This window comes from Symphodus melops (assembly GCF_947650265.1).
Source record: "Symphodus melops genome assembly, chromosome: 13".
In the NCBI taxonomy this organism is placed as follows: Eukaryota; Metazoa; Chordata; class Actinopteri; order Labriformes; family Labridae; genus Symphodus; species Symphodus melops.
This window is the reverse complement of record NC_136703.1, coordinates 7,702,941-7,727,609: the sequence shown is the minus strand read 5'-3', so window position 1 is coordinate 7,727,609 and position 24,669 is coordinate 7,702,941. Positions and strand designations below refer to the sequence as shown.

The window sequence follows — 24,669 nt, the reverse complement described above, 5'->3', positions numbered from 1 at the left end:
TCTAGGTTTTACGTGCTTGTGGATGAACGCAGCCTACCTGTGTGTCCGGCCAGCTCACGGCTAACGCGCACATTGCCCTCGCGGGTCTTCAGGTTGTAGATGGAGCAGATATTGTCTAGGCCTCCGCAAGCCACGTAGTTCCCAGAAGGAGCATATGCGCAGGTCATTACCCAGGAGGAGCGCAGCGGGATGGCATGGACCTGGAAACAGATTATATATGAACTGTTTGAGTGACAGATCAGGGTAAAGGTAGGACATGTGACACAGGTGGACTGTTACTATGAACAGCTTCAACTAAAGCGACTGTGACAAACGCTTGTGAGGAGAACTCTTTTCCTGCTGACTTCAAACAATCACATGTTCCTCGACATGGATCTCTGCTGTGTGAAGGTAAGAAGACGCTGGCTCATACGCGAGTAGTTAATCGTGTAGTCCTTTAAATCACCACTCTTCTTTGTACAGGTTTCTGTACGTCATCATGATGCATCAGTAATCAGTTCAGTCTGTTTTATGACCAGCTACAAACTCCCTCACCTAGCTGCAAACTATTGACATTTTCAATGCTAACCCATACATTATTATGTGGAGACTTCCTGGAATATGGGAGATATTACATTTTTCAAATCTTTGATCTGTACAAGTGTGACAAACTATTTAACACGCCGTGTCAACGTCAAGGTAAATTTAAGAGTTTAAGATACAAGCGGTGTGAGTTTGGCATGAACCCTTTCACTTTTGTGTTTTTAGCTTTAGATGACCTTTTGGAGACGGTGAAAATATTCACATGATGAGTCCACTCCCTCTGGTATCATTACATTTGAAAGTTTATGTTTTTAAGTTGGCTACATTGTTTTTTTTGTTATTGACACTCTCCTCCGCTTCCCCATCTGTACTCCATAAAGCATGACCCTGCTGACCCTGATCTACGACATATATTCTGAATGTGAAAAAAAATGGTCCCTGGTTTCTTTTACGATGCAGAATAATCGGAGAATAATTCAAAACTCAAGAGGAAGTCAATGCTGACAAAAATAAAAGGCCTACCTTGTTTGTGGTGTAGCTGTCCCAAATGATGAGTTTGCCGTCCTGGGAGGCACTCACCAAAAGCCTGGTGGAAAAGAAGAAATGAAAGGTCACAATACAGAACCTTATCTGTTCTCCTGCTGCGCTCTCTAACTATTTGGGAAAGTAAAAAGATCGCTATAAATAGACACTTTTAGAGTGGAATCAGCTGTTCAACCCAGGATAGTGAATTTTCAAAAACTGCAAGTCATGAAAGATGCAGACCGATAATAACACAAAGACAGATTCTATTGTGTATAAGTTATAAGGTCGTGTAGTATATGGTGCTGAAAACAACAATTCTCTTAGTGAAGGAAAGAAAAGACCTCGATTTGTTTTACATTTCAGCCAGTGTTCAAACCATCTGAGTAATTAGGGTTGGACACTTTATATCCCCACTTTCATTCGTATGTGCATAAATATTCACATTACATTTGTGAGCAACATAAAGTGGGGATAAAAATAATGATTTCCACAAAAAGCTCAACATGAAGTCCAGCTTTGGCTCTACAGTGGTTCTGCTTTAATCCTCTTCTGTAGGTAAACTTGCTGTGTGTATCTGATCTGACTGGATTTAACATGGAAGCCTTTGTCACTGGCTGAAAGTCACGACAAGGATTGCCGGCATCAGGCGGTATTGAAAGCAGGGCTGAAAGGTGTCACCCTTCACTCGCCTTTTGTTACGTTTCACTTTAGCTGATTCAAGTAAAGCCAAAGATAAAGACCCGTCAGTGTTTCTGTGCATCAAACCAACAAACAAGTGTTGGGTTATTTTCTAAGTGACATGGTGAAATGAAATGAAGAAACACAGTCAACATGGTTTCTTTTGTTCAATCTTTGCAAGTGAGCGCCCCAAAGTATTACATCATCATCTCCCAGTTGACTGACCCTCCCCCGCCCCCTCGGCTTTGATTACTTGATGGATTTGTTCATTTTTTAAGCACATCCTTCCCGTCTCTTCTGTCCCCGCCTTCTCTGCTGCAGTGTGCTCCTGTGTTCGAGTCAGGCCAGTAGTTAAGATGTGCTAAGTCCCAGCAGGCCTGTGTGTGTTCACTCCTGTTCTACTTTCAATGTGCACTGGGGCCATCGCTGTGGTTACTTATGTTGGATTAATCCAGAGAGCAGACCTGAGCTGCGCGGGGAACCTGGGGGCTGGATTTGTAAGATTTCCTATTACAATAAGTACGCTTACCTCGCACAATCTGGAAGTTGAGTTTGGAGCGCACATAAAATAGTGAGTTCAGATTTCTGCACCAGTCCATTCTAGGATTAGCAGACATTGATAAAGACATGAGGCCTCACTTACTGAACATTACCTGGGATAGTGGCTGTGCACAGCAAAGCTTTGCACCTAAACAATAACACATCCAAAATAAACATAATTAAGAACTCAACTGTACTCCAACCATCATAAAATATTGATGCAGCTTAAGTGCTTGGATGTGGATACACGTTCTGCTGATTTAATCTGCACTCATTCACATTCCTTGGTGCTTTCTTCTGGATCCTTGGATTTATAAAGAAAACACAGCTCACATTCAGAGCGGACCTACTCAATGGCAGATGAGTAAAATGTCATATCAGGAAGATGGGTTTGAAATAAGTGATGTGCCACCGTTCTCAAAGACACAGTTATTGAACTGCCACACTGAGGTCAGGTCATCTTACACCTGCAGCACGGTCCTCCTCATGATAATTAGGATTCTGTTTGCTGTTTGAAGAAAATGTCTTCGGTAAAGAAGGAGAATGTCTTTTTACGAGTGTCATCAAACAAACGTGATGACCACAGACTACACACAACACATTCACACACTTATGGCTCAGGATTGACTTCAAAGTTGAGGAAACAGCCGTGTTTGGCCCTATTTAAATTACAGTTAAGAACATTGAATACATTTCATTGACAGCTGATTTTTTTTTGGTTGTTTTATAAAGAAAGAGGTGTTTCATTTAGGACCCCTTTTTTTTTTGACAGCCCCGTGGATTCAATCTTTCACTGGATTTAAATCATGCTGATTCATTTTGGTGGGATTATTGTGATCAGGAGAGTTCAGTAGCTCTTCAAATGGTGACTTCAAACACGTTACACATTTACACGGGAGGACACTAAGGTCCCTCTGGTGACTGACGCACATCAGCACCACAGGGATGAGCTGGTTGGCTGCAGAGGTGAGAGATGTGTTCATCTGAGGCGTGTCGCTTTATCTGCCTCGGCTATTAGTCTGAACACAACTTTAACAAGGCTCACTCTATTTTCAGTACTTTCTCTACCCACATACCCCACCCCCATTACACACAAACACGGCGCAATCAGACACACCACGCAGTCGACACACTCAGGAGACTCAGTTCTTCTAAGTGCGTGTGCACCAAAAATTGCATAACCCAGAGTACGAGCGCACACATTTCTTACTCTCCTGTTGTCAGGACAATGAATGTATAGATCAGTGTTCAACAATTAGAAGTGTTTTTACATTTGTAGCATTTAGACAAGATGAATGGCTGAGGAACATTTAGTTTAAGAGTAAGAATCTAAGTGTTAGAAATTACCTCGAGTCAGTGCCCCAGTGCATGGCATAGATTTTAGCCAGATGCCCCCTCAGTGTCCGTCTAGTGCGCATCTGAATTCGGCCAACAGGGTCGATGTTAGCTGTGATCTGAGGAAGGTAAACATGACAGAAGGAGTCAGTTTCAGGCTGCTGAGTCGGGCTTTTTTCCTGATTTCACTCAAGTTTCAAGACGTGTTGCAAAGCAGGGTGGGCTTTATAAAAGGAGATGACTCAAAAAGGACAATATGAAAAGAGAAGGCAGTGAAATCTGCAACAAGAAAAACATTTACCTGAGACAGGGTAGCATCTGCACACGCTTTCCTGGCATCCTGAAATACAAGAACTCAGTTACAACAGATCCGTCTTATTGACTCCTCACAACTAGTTTATCATCAGTGAATCGATGGATCTATGGGGATAGTGAATGAGAACCGAACAATAAGCTGTTTATAAAGCACCAATAAACAAGCCGGTCCTGCAGAGAGGAAAGAGAGAAGAAAGCCTCCTGTTCATATTGTAAGTGAGGTTTAGATTAAAACAGGCGAGTTTCATCCTGGTGACATTCTCTGTTGTGTCTGAAGTTTCTTCAATTTAAAGCCAATAGTCATGAAGAAATAAAATAATCACTGTCATTATGAGATCTTTGATAAAAAGGTTACTGTCACTGATAGTTCTATATTTTAACATTTTAGAATTTTTGAGTAAAAGGAAAAAAGCTATTACAATATTACTGTCATAATAATCTGATGTAGCATGTCACTCTAATGAAGCTAATGAACGCCCGTAAACTCGAGCACAGCAGCTCCTGACAGGATACGAGCGCTCGACGCTATTACAACACTTCAGGTTACGTGTCAGCGATTTGAAACATTATGGCACAAAAAAGAGCAGAAAAAAAAGTTTATCATGTCGTTGACTTTTTAATCTTCCTGCTCTTTTCCACAATGTGATGTTTTTTATTTAACAGGTTAACTTTGAAAAAAATATGGATATTGAATTACCTTTATGTAAAATAAAAAGTGAATGACAAACATCCCAATAGAAAGCTTTTATGATGAGTCTACCTTTACACAAGTAACAAATATAAAGTGTCCACATAAAGTTATTTAATATATGTCATATTGAAATTGGCTCAGATATTTAAGTGACTTTATTTATTTATCTATTTTAAATGGGGCCTTACTCTGATCTGGTTCTTTAGTTGCTCAGCCTCCTGGCGTAGCTGATCCAGTTCACTCATTTTCCTCTGCTAATGGTGTGCTTTGCTCCGCCGCCTAGACTCTTGCTGATCTGCAGGAGAAAAGAAGAACACAACATAAATATCAGACAGTGATTACTCCATGGGTTTAGTAAAGCACTAAATGCACAGCACGTTCACTTCTGTTGACTTTTTTTAACTTCTGAACGACAGACCAACAAATGACATGTGAGGCTGAGGGAAAAGTGCTGAGACAAGAAAGTCTTCATCCTTTCTAATGAACTTGAGGAAACAGACAAAACGAAACGCAGCTGGCGATCACAAAGTGTCCGTCAAATTCAAAGGGAATGACCTCAACTAAACAAGTTGTAGACAGGCCACGACCTCGTCTCGCCAGCTGGAAACGGTAACTGAGCAACAAACGTTCAGCAGCTTTTTCTGCTCAAGCTTTCAGGTTGATGTTGAATATTTCTCTCTTCACAAAAACTGCAACCGTTTGCCCCATTGAGCACTTGATAACCAAGGCAAGGCAAAAATGTAATACACAATGTAAAAAAAACAAACTCAGCCATAAGAACCATGGGTACCCTCTGCTGTCTTTCTGGATGAAGCGAGGATTAAGAGTCCAGATATCACCAAGAGACCAACTTGGATTTTGTTGCAACCACTACAAAGCCAAGGTGCTCAGACGATGGGCAAGTTTTAACGAAACTCTCAATGGCCCCGGCCTCTGGACTCTAAACTCTCCTCCAATGTCATCCCTGTAATCCTGGGACACAGTTGATTCAGCTCCTCCAGCCAAATCCGGTTAAGACAAAACCTGCTGATGATCCTAAAAGCAGCGGCTATCCCGCTGACCCCAATCCAACTGGTTGACGCTCTTAGCACGGACACTTTCACCCTCCATAGGAAGAACACAGATCTTTACTCAAAACGAAAAAACATCACAATGGCAGTCATGAATTCAAGATTTGCAAGTGAGACACTGAGGGGAGAAACATTTGAGTTGAAACAATCATATCAACACACAAACACAACCTCTGGAAGTTACATCAAGTGAGTGGAAAAAAAGTTCCAGAACTGCTTTGATTTCAATGAGCGAGATGAGCAGGAGGTTTCAGTGTGACCAAAGCCACTGAAAACTACTGAGGAACTCAGTCTGGCCCGTTTAGAGCTTAACTTCCCCATAAAACACGCTCAGCCTACTTCATGTCAAACACTAACTACCAGGGCTCTCACAACTTGATTTAATAACGATAAAACCGACTATCAATCATTTGATTCGATTTCACAATGCATCCACAATTTTATAAATGACTGCACAGGCCACTTTTCTTTTTTTTCTTTTTTTTACCAATAAAGACGAGCAGTCAGAGAAACATTTCTTATTAATTAAGAAGTGCTTTAGAAATCAGTGTACGTTGTAAACTAAATTAAATATATCACAGAAGTCAAGCAGTAACGGGAATATCTACCAGCAACTACAATATGCAATAATCATTTATGTTCCGTCTCTGCAGTGATGCAGAATCGTCCTCGTCCCCATCAGCAGGAATTATAGAAACGATTCATTTCAACGCCTCCGACTAACTACCGTACCGAGTTTAAACTTTACCTCCTTTCCTCTGCGTTTAGATATTGATCCTCTGTCCTAGAGAGTGTTGAGACCATCTGAAGGAACACCTTATCCTCCCACTGCCTGACATCTCAGTAGCTGCCTGTCACCTGATTGGCCAGTCTGCATCCAAGCAAGGCACTTTATCCCGAAGGGTTAGTGATAACACCTCTCATGGCAGTATCACTGGATAATTCTACTCTGTAAGAGGCAAAGTTATCAACTGAGGATCATCTCCACAAGGGTTAAACCACCATTTTGATTCATTTGTTTCAGGTCAAGGATGTGTTCCAACCAGTTTAGAGGCTGCCCTGTGTGTCGAATGCATTACATTAACACGACGACCCAACTTTTAATATTACCTTGCCTTATACAAGATTCAATTTATTTCCCTTTATTTAAATGCACAATCAAGTGTCATCTTATGGGCCTATAAACAAATTAAGCCAAATCAGAAGCAGAACAAATGGAGTCACTTAGGCAGTGTCCTTTTTGCCGTCCCTTTAATGTTCAACATATTGCTCCTGTCAGGTCTGAATCTTGTATAAAGTCAGAGGGATTGTGAGATTAAATAACTTTGGAGCGCTGCGAGCAAAACATTGTTTACTGTGAAGACGCCTGTGCTGTTCTAACAAATCACTGCTGGGATTGTTTCTCTTTCGTGACATTCATGAAACCACCTGAAGCTACAGGAGGATTTAAAGAGACAGTAAATCCATAATGATCAAAAACTCCTCATGCCAACCTCCATGTTGGTAACTGTTAGCCATGCAGTTAGCCACTTCCAGGTGCCTGCCTTGTGATGTGATGAGTCTTTTAACCAATCAGAGGCTGTGTTCCAACTTTTTCACACTCCAGAGAATCTGTTACAAATGTGAGTCAGTGCTGATCAGTGTCTCCTTTCAATGGTTTGATAATAGCAGAGGGTACCCTGGCCTGAATAAGATACAATCTTTTTTGGTGCCTTTATACAGAGATTGATTACAGAAGTGACGTCAGAACACAAACAGTCGGCTCAGCCAATCGAAAGCTTTTATTGGAGCATTTGTCCCAGTCACACACTGTTGATGTGTTAGAAGCAAAAACAGACGACCCTCAGAACAATGAGGTGAAATAGAATTTTATGGCTGTGACCGCCTTTAAAAAAAGTCAAAGAAACCCAAGAGGAACTGGTAAGTCACCTTAGAGACCAACCTGTGATCCATTTTAATTATAGAGGAATAAAAAATGCTTACAACCTCGACAAATAGATATTTTACCTATTAAAGAAAACACATCACATAATGACAAAGGTACACACTAATAAGGTGAGATCGAGTGATTACTTTCATGACATGCTTTATACGTTCGAGCTGAGTTTCATGATATCAAACAAGACATTAATTCATCAAGATGGATGTCAAATTAAAAACAAAGACACAGCAAAAATGTCATGTGATCTGCAAATTAACGATCAGAGAAAAATTAGGAAAGGAGAAAAAAAAAAGGCTAAACGGTGTGTAAGGGTTTTGATTAATATTATTTGATCAGAACAAATATTACTATAATATTAAAATAATATTAATATTACTCTCCTGTCATAACAGGTGCTGTGTGACTGAGGTCTATCACCTCCTTTTAGTTTGATGTTGGCTTTAATGAGTCTTTGTCAGGAAGCATGACTTTGTAAAGCCTTTGAGGTGAGATCTACAGAAGAGCTACTTTTTTTCTGTTTGTTTTTTTAAATCAGAAATAACAAATGTTCATATTTGACCAAAAACTAACCAAAGCGTTGTTTTGTTTGGGCGTGTTTGTGTGAAAAAGACTTGTATTCATGTCCTTAATGTTAATGGATGTGTGTACAGGAGGCCTCGTCTAACTAACAAACTGTAGAACATGTTCATTCGAATCAAATCTTTCACCCCTTTCTCACTTCCATAAAGAGAAACATGACTTGGGAGTCAATCATTAATTTTCATTCCATTAAATTGAAACCGAACCAAATCCATTTTAATCGGGATGACTTGTATAACGGTATTTGAATGAATCCTTAATGAATTATAATGCAGCCTGGGAATCCAGAAGTGAACATGATCTTCTTGTAAAGGTGCGACTCACAGCACTATTGTTTGAGCAAGTGTTAACACTACTGTGTGTTCATAGTGGCACCTTGACATGGAAGGAGTGATGAGAACACTGGCTTTTGTCCCAGCTTGAAGCAAACTTTGATTCATTATCCCAAACATTTAAAGAAGACTACAAGGAATGTAGGTGCTCTAAAAGTAACGTTTCTTTTTGCCCAAGAAACTATCGGCTGGTGTCTGCTAAATGTCTCCAACAAGCATTAAAAAAACCTGTTTTGCCATCATTGGAATGTAGAAAATGACTGGCCATGTTTTTATATCTTTGAGGGATTCTGTGAGAGAGCTGACAGATTGTTTGGTTTAACGGGGAGATCATGTGATCTACAAAGATCACAGCTAGATCAGCTCAAGCCTAGCGGTAGCCCACAGATTAGATGTGGGTTAGGTTAGCCGTGATATGAATCTAATAGTGAGAATAGAGGACATTAAAAAAGGGCAAAGTTTCCTTTAGCTGTTGAACCAAACTCCAAGTTGTCATAAGGTTTAAGTTATTTAGAGTGAGCTGGGTCGCAATTAGTTGCACTATAAAGTTTAAAAAGAATAACAAAGCTTCTTCCTGTTTGACTTGTAGACCGACTGTATGAAGATAAAAAAAACCCCAACAAAAACAAGTCATGTATTTTCTGCTTATTGGCACAAGTGCTTATAGATAAAGCATATTTAAAATTCAGAAAATCTTAGTGCAAGTTAATTTGAAATCTCCACCAGCCACTGGTCTAAGTATTAATGGTGTTATTCAGAGGACATGCTTCCCCTTGTACTCCGGTGGGTGTCTTGAAACCACAGGCAGCCCATCAAATAGAGCCTTTACTTCCCTGCCTTCTCTTCATGCCGGCTATTTTTAGAGAGGCTGTGGGGGAGGAGAGGGAGGAGAGAGAGAGAGAGAGAGAGAGGAGGGAGGCAGACTTCACATTTTCCAGCCACTCCCATCAGCTCAGACATTTCAAGCACAACACAGTAAGAAGGAGAGAGGAAATGTAATTCGACTCCACAGACAAAAACACTTGAATGGTATTTTTTCTCCTTTCACTTTGTATGAGCACCTTTATTTCACACTATATCTATTTCCTCGTCATGACTTAGTGTTAAAGCAGAGATTGTTGCGCAAGAACACCAATCTGATGTTTTATAAAACGCATTTTAAGATTGTTTAACCACTAAAGTTTGCTTAATATTGTATTTAATATCTGCTCAAATGTGTATTAGAAACATTTGATTTCTCCATTTTAAATCAACCAACATACTCTATGTTGTATGTTGTAGTTATGTTGGTTAAATGTATGAAGAGGTCGGCTGACTCACATTTGTCATGTAGATGGGTTGGCTAAACGTTTGGCGCACAGGTCTAATGAGTAAAGATAAACTAACTTACTAACATGCGTTTAAAATATTATAATTAAATTACACATCAACAAAAAAAATCCCCATCAGACTTATTTAAAGGCGGGAAAAAGCCCAAACCTGAGAGAGATTTTTCAGGAGATAAAAGGCTCCACCTTGATGACATAAGGCGTGCTGAAGGCAGCGAGATGTTCTGGTGCACAAGAGGATAGAAGCAAGCTAGAGGACAGAGCCAGATTAAACTAATGAGAGTGAACAAGAAAAGGGAGAGGAGCTGCTAATTAACACCTCGGTGAAGGGGAGCGAGGCTTAGTTAGCTTCTCATAGCAGAACATTAATGTTAGCTATGGCAACAACATCTCTAGCAGCCTCACCTTATAGGTGAGATAGAAGTGAAGATTGTCTGTTTAAATGCTAAAGAACTGGACGACTGCATCATTAATACACAAGTCATGCAAACGACCTAAGAGATGTCAGCAAGATGATACCAGCCAATGTCAATTTCATTGCGCTTAGATTCAAGTTTTGGTAGAAATATCAGACGATATTATGTTGTAGGGCTGTTTAAAAATATCGACTCATCGATGCATTGCATATATTGATTCAGAAAACTCTATAATCCATTATGTGTCATTTAAAAAGTAGTCATGTTCTCCTCTAAGAGGAAAGATTAGTGTCTAAGTTTACAGCACGCGTGCCTTTTACTTTTTACCATGAAACTACAGCAGTTAGGTTGATTAGGTTGAGTTCAGGAAAAGATGTGCACTTCAGAGCATACTGCACGTTAATCTTTCTTTAAAGGACATTTAAACCAACGACCCCTTCTTCTAGGTTCTTGACAGCCCTATGAGGTACACACTCTACTGTAACACAGTTACATTTCACTTCAAGTCAGAAAAGGAATTATCTTTACTGATCTTAGTTGCTTGATAACGTCCGCTTGCTGCGAGCTTGTTTGAAAGTTCCGAAAGACGTGCCGCTGGGCGCAAACTTTCAAAGAGGCGTGAAGAGGGAATTTCAAAATAAAGGTCTATCATAAAGATGACAAAGAAGAGCGATGCTTCAACTTTCCATCTATTTGACTGGATCATTATTCAACCAATTAATGTATCTAAGCAGGCCAACTGATGAGAAGTAATCTTTCAAAAAAACTAACAACAAATAACCGGATAAATAAGTCAACTACCACCAGAAAGTCCAGGGGGAAAAAAACTGCCATTGTTGTGACTTTACACATTTGCCCTGCTCACGGTCCTGCTGTTGCAAATGCTAATGTTGTTGAATCAAAGCAGGAATCTGCAGCCCTGCTCCTGAAAGTTGTCTTTGAGTATGGCGTGTACACTGGTTTCATGGCTGTTGTTGCTGCATGGGAAGTCAAAAAGGTAAAGGATTGTGTTCAGCAAAGTGTACAACATGCATGTTTGTGTACAGCTGTGTCGCTCTGTTGGCGCTCCTACTAGCTACAGTACGGTAGTTGAGTTTTCAGCCTACCGTGAAAATTGTAAAGTACAGACACAAAGCCAGAGAGTTTTGCTAGCCACCTCCGCTGGTAATGTTAACTTTAATATAGGACTTAATCAAAGAAGAACTTACCAAGGTTTATTAACAGAACAATATACAAGCGTCTTTTTAAATGCAGGATTAAGACCTCGTGAGGGAGATGTTTAAAAGTCATGCAGGTAGCCTGTGTCTTCCCAGCCCAGCCTGCAGTACACAATGAGTGGAGAGTCATTTCTAATATTGATCTCACCGGTGTTTAAGACATACTGCATTTATCAATGAAAGAGTATAACAAGAGCTTCTTATATACCAGAGTTTATGGTCATTGGCGTATTTTCACTATTTAAAACATGAAGTTCCCGTTAGTGCTCGCAGGTTGTGTGTAGATGATGGTTTAGCAATTTACACCCTGCTGCATGGAACCCCATCTCTTTGTCACAGCATTCAACACGTGTTTGCCCCGTGGTCCCTACAGCTGCACATGTTAATGTTCATCTACACTTTTAAGCGTTCTCTTCAATCAGCCGCATTCTCACTTGACATCCGGACATGCAGGCTTCCGTTAACGGTAAGGACAAAATCAGAAAGGTTACGCCACCTTACATCATTGACCGCTGACAGTTACAGTGATGTCAGGTTGTGTAACCTTAGTCTGACTAATGGTTCAAATTGTTCTGATGATTTGAATTGAAAGAAAAAAATTTTGTTTCGCTATTTTAACTAAAGTAAAACAGCGATGAAACATCGTAAGTGCATTTATTTTTTTTCCCCAGTTTGATTCGGCTGGTTTGTGGCCAAGGTAACAGGATCCATCTAAGTGCTGTGGGGAAGTGATGCATGGCAAATGCAGCTGAAATAAGAAGAGGTCACATCGAAGGCTGGAACAAGAGGGCTGATAATCCTATAAGAAAAAGAAAAAAGGGGGCTGCCTCAAGGGCATTTCTTGAAAGCACCATCCAATAATGCTCAGTTTGTCATTCTGTACGACAAACATGCAATGGCATTGTGGCGTTCGGCTCCATGCTGCCATCTATTTAACAGACGGTGAACCTTGATCTGTCTGTACTCCTCAATAAATAGATTGTTGTTTAGCTCAAAATCAAAAGGTTGTTCATAGAAGTATGAAAGTGGAGCTCATCTGAATGTAATTTCTGTATTTCAGATGAGTCATGTTTTAATTCTTCTCTCCGTTTTATCCCTCAATTATGTGTTTTAGTGAAGTAGATCCTAAAGTCCCTCGTGGCAATAGTTGACAATGTGGATCCCGTCTGATGATCTATTTCAGGACGAAGCATGAATGCTAACCAACGATCATTCGTGGAAAGACAACTATGGAGCCATGTATACTTTCTTATATCATTGCAGAAGGAGGGAGTTTTTTTTTTTTTTTTTTTTAAATCGCTCTTATGCAGAACCAACAAGAACATGCAGGCACTTTCCTCACACAGGAGAGGACTCATTCAGCTCAACAAACAGGCTATGCAACATACATTACCCGGGCCGCCTTCGCCCTCCCAAAAGAAGAATGACTGAATTGAAAATTAAAAGCCTCAGGCCCCATAACCTATTTTGCTTCACTGAAAGTAGAGCAGATCTTAAGGCTACACATGAGTGAGCATACGTTAATACACTTCTGATGATACTGTCGCACAATTCATGCAACAAAAATGGTCAATGACAAACTGAATGCACTTATATAGTGCCTATACGCTACATGTCACATGTACCCTGTCACTCACAAACATCAAGGCACCCATTAGTCGCACAACTATCAAACTGACGAGGCTCCCTTTACAGTTCAGCAGAGTGACTGGCGTAAGATTTGAATACAGGGTTATGCATGTCGCACATGCTACAAGAAAATCATTCTGTAAGACACATAATGTTACCTAATCGCACAGCGAGACCCCTCTGAGACGAAAAGTAACGCAACTGAATGATTTGTGAAGAACAATGAATCTCCTGACGTGCTGTTTGCGGATGTTTTTAGGTCCTGAGTGCAGCGCGGATTACGACCTCCATTACTGCGGGTCTACCTGATGAAGGAGTGTTTCAACTCATGTCCTGCTGTCTTCAGTCCCAGATTACTAAAAGAAGCTAGCTGGGGCTATTGGGCCAAAAAAAAAAAAAAGTTATAAGTGGTTAACTAAATGCCCAGGATGTAAATTCTGCCACTTCGGGGGGAAACTTCTTATTGAAGCTCATAGAGGCGGAACAGCAAACCCATTCACACACTGACGGCAGGCAGACGTTTCTGTGTTAAGTGACCATCAGAAGCCATTTATACTAATTTACACACATTCATACACCACTGGCCGAGAAGTGGGAGCAATTTGGAGTGTCTTGCTTCAGGTTTAAGGACATGTTTCTGCAAGAGCTGGGGATCAAACCCCCAACCTTCCAGTTGACAGACAGTGGACTCTACCATCTGAGCCCCCGCCGCTCATTATAAGACAGTCAGTAGGTTTTGTTGCAGCCTTTGAGGACACTAACCTGCCCTTAAAATAAAATTAAAATGACAAGAATAGAGTTTACGAGACAGATGAAAAAGGTCAGTGTTTTCTTAGTATTTGGAACATTTCCATTCTTAAAATAGCCCATTACTTCAACATTATAAGCCTAGATTATTAAATGAGACGTCTTTAACAATGCTGTGGATTTAACAAAGGACGAAGAAATGTGGAGCTGAAAACACTTTATAAAGTGTTGGATTCGATGTATTGTATGCAACATCGATGTCCTTTGCTAGTACCCGCCTGTTTCAGTGATAAACTATATATACACATTTTAAATATTGTGTAGCAGGTTTGTCTTGTGCTACAAAACGATCAACCATTGCCTTTCAACACAGCCTTGGAATTAGTTTTGCACCGGTAAATCATTTTTAGCAATTCATGTCAAACATTTGTCCACTTAAGCATCCATGCAGGACAAAGATGGGCCCATTAGTACGACAGCATTCACGAATACCTGACACAGTTTATATGCATGCAATGTGTGTGATGAAGCCTATTCTTAGTGAAGGCTGGAGGTTTGGCTTTAGAAAAAGAAGCATTTTAAAAAGGACCTATTAGACTCGTGTGTGTGATACAGAAACCCTTTCACATCAGCAGACTTGACGCCAGGGGCAATAAGTGTATTATTGTAAAAGCCTTACATTTCCTCAACAAGAGTCACTTTACCTAAAAGCTGAACATAAGCAAGTGCTAGAGAAGGAAGCCTTCGAGTCCTGTAGTCCCTTCAATGAGGTTGGCATCGCATCTCTGACCCTGACATGGTAAACATTAATACAGCAGACATCTTACAGTTGAACGATGAGTTTCTAAAAAAAAAAAGAAGAAGAAGAAGAAGAAGAAGAGGGGAGTCAAACTCCCTCTGGGTTTCTTGTTCTCAGCTCTGTTCACACTGACAGGACAGTTCATGTAGACAACCAGGTTAATCAAACTGAAGGAAAGACTTTGTTCAGTAAAATTCTCAAAAGAAATAAAGATCTGAATCAACTTTGGGGCAGCATATTAGAATAGAGATCAGTCCTACTCAGTTTGAGCACGGAGTAAGGCGGGGCTGAGGGAAGGCTGTGCAGTGTGCACTGGTGTCTTGTGTAAAGCACTTTGAATTGCCTTGTTGTTGAAATGTGCTGTATAAATAAACTTGCCTGGCCAGTGCGCACTGAGCCAGTTTTGCTTTTAAGCGTGACATCGACTGGAATCTAAAGCAGAAACTTCTTTGCTTTTGTAGCTCACATAAAAAAAGGCATCAGTGTAATTTCTTGTGTTTCACAGCCGCCTAAAAGAATTTCACTTCACTGCATGTTTTAATATTGGGTATTAAAGAAGGCCCTGTATGTGCTCCATCTATCTATCTATCTATCTATCTATCTATCTATCTATCTATCATGTCTGATTAGAGAAGACGCAACATCAGTGAGACAACAAGCCTAGTTGAACTGATCAACTTTCTAGGAAATGGCAAAAAACAACTAAATATCTGATAAAATCTCCAGAACAACACAATTCGAAAGAACCTAAGCGTACAGCCTTTGTCTGAATCCAACCTGTGGCTCCTTTCCCAGCTCTATCTTGTGCTTTAACTATCTATTGTCCTGTCTCTCCAATGAAGGTCCACAAAGCCTGAAGATAAACCCTAAGTAAAGAAAGAAGTCCATGGTGAAAGGATTTTTAGAAACTGTAAATATATTCAGAAAGATGTTGATGTTTAAATCACAACTAATGAGAAGAATGAGAGGCCAGCCAAAAAAAAACACAAGCTTGACTTTCTAGAAACATGAAAAGCACTGCTTTGATTGCATTAATGATGATACCCCTCCCCCCCTGTTTTCCTTCCAAGCTTCCAAGAGAGGAACAAGTGCGTACAGAATCACATGACAACTACCCCACGCTCTTGCAAAAGCAGCCGTGGCCATTGTTGCCTTGAAAAAAAGAGGCTAATACTGTCCTTGCTCATCATCTCTTCCTTCAGGTTTGGTCATGTTTCCCTGTGGCAGTAAAATGTACAGAACATCTCTGTTAAAAGCAGAGCCCTGCTCAGCTTTGTTATGGGCTTTGGGCAGTTTTCGACAGTGTGAGTGGTGACAGGCTTCTGTGTGGGTCACTAAACTCGAGCTGTGCCACTTTTACTATTCACTACAGTGGCTAGATGTTTCTGTTAGTGGTGACAAGCTATGTGTGCATAACAGCTGCTGCAAAGTACTCAGAAGTGTGCGCACATTAAAAAAAAAAGTAAAATAAACTTGAGGTAGAATTTTCTTTGACATGTTGGCCCTTTGGGATTCCTGGGGGAGAAATACCAAAGAAGCGTTATGAACAGAAATGTTTAATGTGTTACTGTTCAAGTAGCACTTCATTATGAATCTGTGAACATGTCAAGAATAGTGGAATCACGTCATCGAAACAGCCAAAAAAAATAACCCCTCAAAATATGTGTATTATTTATATTACTCAATCAAGTTCTAATTCCTGTTGTTTATCAATAGCCTTATTCATGTATAACCTGTATGAAGATCAAAAAAAGACACTTATAAATACTGTATACTGGCTCATCTGAATCAAGGAAGTGTGTTTTCACATTTCCTGTGAGGCCAGTCTGCAGAACCATTGCTAAAGAAATGTGGACTATTTCTTTTTTTATTTCATTTACTAAGTGAAAAGACCACCGCCTCTGTTTTCAGGGAGCTTTTAACCAGCATTCATTGTTGCTAGGTTATGAAAGTTTAACTTCTGCTTCCATCTGTAATGTCCGTTAGCTGTGTTTTAGATCGCTCTGTATGCTTAATATGTTCTTTAATTCAAGATGAAGATCAGGGAGGAGGAGTCATGTCCTGCAGTTAGCAGCTGCTCTCGACCTGGAAGTACCTCTGGCAGCGTTTTTAACAAATCTGATATCAGACGTCCCGACCTGTTAGGTCATTCATAAGCACGTCCTCAAAGTTTAACTTCGGCGAGCTGAGGCCGATGGCTTTTACGCCCTCAGAACAGTTAGCGCTGAGCTACAATGGTTTGGCATTGAACGTGAGAGTTGCGCGACCTGTGGACTCGGGACCTACAAGGTCAAGTATCATCTCCCTCACTTGCCGGCATCAACATTGCTCGAAGGTTTAAGTGAATTATTCTGAACTTTACGCGTGTGTGGTAATGTCAGTCAAATGTTGCGCTCAAGGGGTCGCCGGTGGCGCAGCGGCAGTGCACGCGACCCCATGTATTGAGGCTCAGTCCTCACGCGCGGGCGGCCCAGGTTCGCGTCCGGCCTGTGGCCCATTTCCCGCATGTCTCTCCCCACTCTCTCTCCCTGATTTCCGACTCTATCCACTGTCCTCCCTCTATAATAAAGGCATAAAAGCCAAAAATAAAAAAAAATTAAAAAAAATAATAATAATGTTGCACTCAAACTGTAACGCAGCCACCTGACAAACGGCGAGAGGGGCGGAGCTTTAGCTCTGGTTTAGATCTGCTCTCACAACTCCACCCACTAGATGTTATTTTTAATTAATCAAATCACGTTATTTGGTGCCAACTAACTTATTATACAAAATTTATTATTAACTTATTACACATTACTTTGACAATATACAATCCAAGGTCCAAAGTTAAAGGTTATCAATCAAATTACTGATTTTCATTCAGTTTGTATTTTTTGCAGTAAGCTCGTCCATTGGGAAGGTTCAATTACAGAGTGAGCCTTGAAGATGGACGGGTAAGCTGGATAGGAGCCACTTCCTGAGCACTGCTGGGGTGCACTTGAGCAGAGCGCCATCACTCTTTCTTGTGCAGTGCCTCACTCTGACATGTCTAAGAGTGCAGGGGAATACGGGACAGATCGTGTCCCTCATTGGGTCAGAGAGGGGGCAACACAGACGCACTGATAGATCTGTGTTATGTCTCATCTTTTCCTCTGTGCATCACGTACGTTCAACGGGACATCGAAGCACATCAGTGCTGCCGCGAAATCCTGCAGTATGTCGCTAGCTTTTGTTGAGTCAACGCAGTCGTCCTTGTTCATTGTCAGACCCTCACACAGCCTCAACACGTCAGACTATTCTCATAAGCAGGTGGACAATGCTGACGCTTCATCAAGAGCGCCTGGTCCAGAGAGACACCAGTCACCTGGTTGCTTTGTTGTATCTCACTCTGACCCAGATACTGCACGCACAGGTCAGTGACTGAGAACATACCATTTTACAATTAGGAGTGCTCAGAACTCTATTTATGTTTCCACATCAGGGTATCTAAACAGGCCATTGACATTACAGGTTTTTACTAGCATTGTCTCTGAACTAAAAATGTGGATGACCCTTAGTAAAAGTGTTGTCAACCTCTGTGTTGCTGTTGTGAGTCTGGTTCTACAATGTCCAACATTCAAGAGCAAACCAACATGACTCTTTGGTTTACGGAGCCACTCAGCCTTTAACTGGCCTTATTGATAGTGGTGAAAATGGGGACAACTCTGTGTATGTTTGAGTGTAGAAAGTCAGTATATTAGCTATGAAGTAGACTGTTTGCAAACAAATCTTTATGAAGTCCTTGGATAGCTAAGACTGAAGTATTGTTTCATGATGATGGGCGAGCAGGAAGCTTTTATGGAAGACTCAGCCACAGGTCTAATGTGGCCGAGTATAGAGAGCTTTTGGTGGTCTAAAGACGACTTAAGTGCTTTGCAAGTGCACCACACTTTTTTTTTACACGGAAAGGACACTGTAGCTATACTAGTTGAATGATAATTTCCACCGAGCAATGTAGGATAAACAGCATGGAGGGGGAGAAACTCTACAAACTATTTGATATGTTGTATATATGTTGATCAATATATCTAATCCAAATCTACCATTTAAAGCTGTGATATAAACACAGTCACACAGTTTGTGATCTGGATCTATAATTGGTTGGATGTACTTGTACATCTCTATCATACCAGTAGTGATAAATAAATATCCATCAGTGAACCCAAAGACAAATAATCCCAAAGAGTTAAATCCACAGACTAAGAATGTAATCCTATTCACATCCTGCAGATTTAAAAAAAAATAAATCAAGAAATACGAATCAGTGGGATTACACTTGAGAACAAAAGCCTGTCCATACACAGACCAGACAAATCACCTTCATCATTTCAACTTTTTTGTTATAACTGCAGATTAGGCCAACACCTTCAGTGTGTTCCCAGTTCTGTTCCCAAGTGAGAGCAGTGTTGGTGACTGGTTCATTCATAGTTCATCAGTGAAGCTGTCAGGCCTGTTTCCGACTTGCTGCTTGAGCAGCGAGTGACGGCTGTGGTGCAGGACGGCTGCTCACACCACCATGGTACTCCCTCAGGCCGTGTGTTGACTGGCTGCCAGCATCTGACACCCTGTCTTTCTTTTTAAGTCTTATCTGAATTACAGCCATAAGCCATGTATAAATAAAATGGCTTGGCTTTATAAAATGTCATAAGACTCAATACTATTCAGGAAACAGCGAAGAGACGTGTTCTCAATTTAAATAGTAATAAATACACCTAAATCGATTATATCAATCAATTATACATATTAATCACAAGGACATTTCTCAGCAACTCATTTCTCTCTTTATTAAATGTCCATTTAAATTCAGATTATGCTGAAAGTCTACGGTTAAACAACGTCAAATTAGTTTGCAGAGTGGGGCTAACATTACTACTACTAGCGATGCCAGCCTAAAGTCAAGACTTCAGGTTAACTTTCACATTCATGTGCTGGTTACATGTGCTTGGTTTCCACCAAGCAGTTCACTTCGGTTTGTCTCCGTAGGACACTGAATCAAAGCTTGATTACGTTTTTGTAACATAGAGCCACATGCCAAAGACGGGTGCTGGATGTCTTCCATCGTTGGTCTTTGTTAAAGGGATACTTCACCCATTTACATGATGCAAAAAGCGTCAAATTGCATCACATGAAGAAAACTTCCAGGCAAAGAAAAACATATTTCTCTCGTCTCAGGGCAAAATGAGGGTTGGATTCACGACCATTCAACACTGCTACCATGTTTCTAATGATACAAAGCTTCATGTAAATGGGTGAAGTATCCCTTTAACGGCGTCACATTTTTCTTCTTCTTCGAATTTATTAACGGGATACACTGTGTCATGCTGCTGTCATGTGACGCTATTACGCAGCTGAAGCGGCTATCTGCATCTGGCATACCAAAGAGGGAACGGTTGGCTGTGAAAACGCAAACTGGATCAGGCTTTACCGAACCAAGCTGTGCCGATCCATACCGGAGCGCTTGGTGGAAATAGAGCCAGTCTAACCTGACACGGCCATCATACAACTTCATCTCCATTTTCCTACATCAATATGTCGCCAAACTGCTCGGTACCAAGAGAGTCCATCTGTCCACTCTGCTGCTGTTTACATCCCGATAGTGAGGCATGATGGCAGCATGGAAGTAGCCATTAACCAAGTACTTCCCAGCATTCTTTTCATCGGTTTTTGCAGCTTCTTGTTGGGGATGTGGTACTGCTCTCTCTTGGTTTGGCTGTGTCTTGACAACAAGACCCACATGAGGCTCACCTGTTGTGATAACGGAGTCCCAAGTGAAACTTTTTTTTAGAAAAGGGAGTGTTGTTGTTTTGCAAGGAGCCCCTAAAGGCTCGGTTAAAAAAAAGATCATGAAAAAAAGGCAGTTTGCGAATGAATGACTTGAGCATGAATTACAATACAGAAGAAGTTGGTCAACTATTGAATTACCTGGAGCGACAGGACATCACAGCAGGCCTCAATCAATAATAAATACTCAGAATTGTTCATCTGCTGAGTACTGATGGTGCTGACTGGTGAGACTGACACCATTGTTGGTCGGCCAATCAAACATTGACACACCTACACAATTTAACTTCTTCCTCAGCAGTAACTTTAATGATGTCCCAAAAACGACACGGCTCCCCTTTTAGCAGGAAGCGTCCCCCGTATACACTACAGAGTCGTGGACAGATCGCACCACAGAGACACGTTACCATCACTAGTCATTTCATTCAGAACTGGTATTTAAAGACCGCCGCCATACGGACACACTGCAGGGAACACAGCCGTCCACCTCTATGTCTGTATCACACACTGCTTTTTTTTTTTTACTTTAAAAAACAAACTTATAACCAAGTACCCGGTCATAAAGTAATGCGAGTACTGGAATATTTAAATGGCTGTAAATGTGCATCCCTTGTTGAAGTAAAACCTGCACAGTCAAACAAACGTGGCTCACTGCTGTCACTTTTAAAAACAAGTTGAGTTCAAGCTCAACATAAACATTATCATAGATGCTTGGAAAATAATGAATTATCAAACATCTTAGTCACTGAATGTCTTAATCATTTGTATGAAACTTCACCCAATGAGGAAGCGTCCAGACAGAAATTCAGAAGAACAGCATTTTGGGAGAGTGACTGTATGTTACATTTCATGTCTGGGACGTACTCCACAGATGGAGACAAAACACAGACACAAGATTAATATACTCAATGTCTTTGTCCAAGAACAAGAAGCTGTCCATTCTCTAGATTTCTCACGTGCAGCTCACAACAGCAGCCTTAAAGCTTAGATGGTTAACATGCCTTCATGCAGTTACTTAGCTGTCTAATCAGTAACTTTTTGGGTCAATGCCAACAATCAAATGTAAACGAAACCATAAGAAGAAAACCAGTGACTTCGCGAATCAGCCTAGTTCGCATTCTACTATTCAAATAAAACACCTGGGCACCTTAAAAAAAATTAAATACAGTTCACATTGAGTCAGACAGAAAAACGTTCCTGGGCTAAAATCTGGATTAAAACATGGTCTGATTTCTAAGAGGTGTGGTTCCAGATGTTTCATATAGGCCCTTAAATTTATTTTATAATATTATAAAATGTGCAAATATGTTTTTTTTCCTATGTAAATAAAACAAACACCATTATTCATCAGAATAACTATGTTCCCTCATGTGTTCACATGGATGCTGTACATCATCTCCTCCCCATCCGGTGTCCAAGGTGCATACTGGCTTCATCAGCTAAAGAAAGCCTTCAGCATTCAAATATTTCTTAAAACATATACATTCTGCATATATTTTTACAATAAGGATATCCAATAAATCTAGTATGCCAAACTGTGACCCATCCGATGCTCGGCAGATGTCTCTCCCAGTCCGAGAAGGAGCCGAGATGAAAAAGGCTTTGAACGCCATCTTGTTCATTGCAGCTGCTTGGGCCTTGAATACAGGAACCCATTCATTGGAGGAGGCGGAGGGAGGGAGGAGGGGGGGGGGGCACACTGGCAAAATGAATTCATCTTTGTAAACTAGTAAAAACAAATAACTCTTTTATGTAACACCTTTTTTTTTTTAGAAAGGCGACTAGAAAGGGATTATTAAACGGTGTATTGTGTGATTTGAATGTTTCTACACTGCTGCTTCATAAGCTCGTTCAGGCTCATATGCAGGAGGAGCAGAGAGGAGCTCAGCTAGAAGCCCTGCGACTGCACTTCTGTCTCATTTCTGACAAACCGAGGGAAAAAAATGCACAAGTCAATAAAAGTCTGAGAAGAACTGTTCTCGTCTTTACAGTGTTCGTGTGTGTGTGGAAAAGGGTTTTGCTTCGTGGCGTGTGCAGCCCGCTTTCTTAGCATACAGCTTGAAATACTGTAGCACGGCCATAGTTACTGAAGCTGCTAACTACATCCCTGCAAACAGACCCGTGATCGAGATAAACAGATTGTCAAAATCCAATTACACAATCCCGTTTACAAATTATTCGAAGGAGAAGTTTACATTAATGCCCCGACTGTGTGTGTTCACGAAGTGACGCTATTTAAACTCGGGTTATGACCATTACCATCCACCAATAGATCTACAGAGAAGATTGTTGTATTTTGAGACTCGATGTGATATTACTGAGATATTGCCACTCTGCAACCGTGCATGGCTAAACCTGCAGACTAAATGACTAACAGTATTAATCAATGGTCGTATAGTTTCGATTTACTATATTGGACGGCTGTAAGCACAATAACCTGTTTAAATATAGCTCACATAGCACAAGTCCACAGCTGAGATATTCGGGTATAAAAGGGTAGTAATGACGGTATGAAGGCCACAATGGGCATATACATGAAAACGATACTCAATAACACCGATGATCTCGTCAGGAAGCTGCCATGTTCGAGATGATAAAACCCGGATCAGTCATATCAAAATGTAGGCTGCTAAAGTTAACTTCAATGGATTGGCTCCGGATTAGTGGGGGTGGCGATAAATGTGTTGGTTAAGTAGCCATTTTTAGCCTCTCGTTGTCAATTACATGATGCTATGAAATCTCCGACTTCGGTGGAAATTATTCCAAACAAACTGCACAATACATGACGTGTTATGCAAGAGGTTGCAGCTGTGTTACCATCTCATTTTTATCGTATCAGCTGAGGTTAGTCATGAATAAACCAAAAAGTACCAAATACTTTAAACGATCACAGGTAAGCTAGCGTTCTGCTAAACTATCAGGAAACCTATTGATGAACCCTGTATTTAGATCAGGATCAACTAATCATTATCTAAGCAATTTAATAATGCCACAACTGACCCATTTCAACCCACAGTCCTCATTTTACAATAAAAGAAAGAAAGAAAGATACCCGGACGTGTCAGGGGGAACAATCTGAGCTATCCCCAGCTAACCTTATCAAATGTGCAGTGATCATTAATTTCAGCTTGTCAGACAAAACGTGTATCATATGTAAATATATATGTAATTAACTGTGCAGTGCGCTGAGTTTCTCTTTTAGTGACCCCCACCCACTACATTACTTAATAGCAGAAGGCTAACTCTAACGGAGAAGCAACACAGCCCAGTTTAACCCCTTTCGTCCATTTTCCCTGTCTGACAGGCCAACCGAACTGCACACACACTTCATGAATTTCCTGAAACGCAAATTCAAAAATATCAACACGCAACCTTACCCGCTTTCAGTCGAGGTATCCGATGTTATATCACATTGACTGGAAAAGGCAAAATCTTGTCTCCTCTGTCCGCCCAGGCGCTCAGATTCAGCTAGGTTAGCTACAGAGGAGCGGCACTCCCCAAACCCAGTTTTTTAACCCGCCGAGGGGGGAAGACACACCGGCACAGAGGCGCAGAAATGAGGCGGTGTTCACCCAGATAGATGTATCAGAGTTTAAGCAAGCTTCCACTTCAACGCAACTTCCAAATCAAAACGAAAAATCCGTAAGCGTCTCTCCCACCGTCGTCGTCCCTCTGTTTTCTTCCTTCACGCCAGGACCTCAGTCGCTTCTTCCTCCGGCCATCAAACAGCAGAGATGGGCGCGGTAACCCTGCACTCAGGTCTGGGAAACCCCACGTTACGGCAGCGTCGCAACGCACAGAGAAGGGTCGGCGACCACTCTTACAATCAGGAAATAAATCCATTTCTGGTACAACCTACACGTTTGAGTAACACTTCGCTATCGAAATGCAACTTTTCTTACTAATTGGTTCTCAATTTGAAGGGGAAGGCATACAATCAAATGTTAGCAAATAAAGAGCAGTTTACAGTCGCCCATGTTTGTTTACACAATTGTCTCTGAAACTAGGGCTTTAGGCCTAAACATTCTCCCCAGGTTTTTGGGGATACTTTCTTCTCAGATTAAACCAGGCACAATCAACCCAGAAAATAACCAAGGCTATTTGTAACTACCGCTACTAAACGTACAACGGAGTCTCATTTGCAAACCAAAATAGTGTGAAGAATTTGACTACAGATGCACGTAGCCTACATCCCAGCCAACATG

At 41.0% G+C, this 24,669-nt stretch overlaps 1 protein-coding gene across 3 annotated transcripts in view; it reads right to left on the bottom strand.

The window, feature by feature from the left end:
- gnb1a (guanine nucleotide binding protein (G protein), beta polypeptide 1a) overlaps window positions 1-24,263 on the bottom strand; it is a 34,216-nt gene extending 9,953 nt beyond the window's left edge. Inside the window, exons 1-6 of one of the 3 annotated variants that reach the window (XM_079359437.1) lie at window positions 24,124-24,263; window positions 4,795-4,901; window positions 3,902-3,940; window positions 3,613-3,719; window positions 1,045-1,108; window positions 38-200 (exon numbers count right to left, since the gene is read on the bottom strand). In XM_079359437.1, coding sequence (XP_079215563.1) covers window positions 38-200; window positions 1,045-1,108; window positions 3,613-3,719; window positions 3,902-3,940; window positions 4,795-4,851 — 430 coding nt within the window. In that variant the 5' untranslated portion in view covers window positions 4,852-4,901; window positions 24,124-24,263. Of the gene's footprint in view, window positions 1-37; window positions 201-1,044; window positions 1,109-3,612; window positions 3,720-3,901; window positions 3,941-4,794; window positions 4,902-5,396; window positions 5,418-23,841 lie in introns of those variants that run through there. The other 2 variants (XM_079359436.1, XM_079359438.1) reach the window with 2 other exon arrangements.
- Between the last annotated feature and the right edge of the window lie 406 nt (window positions 24,264-24,669).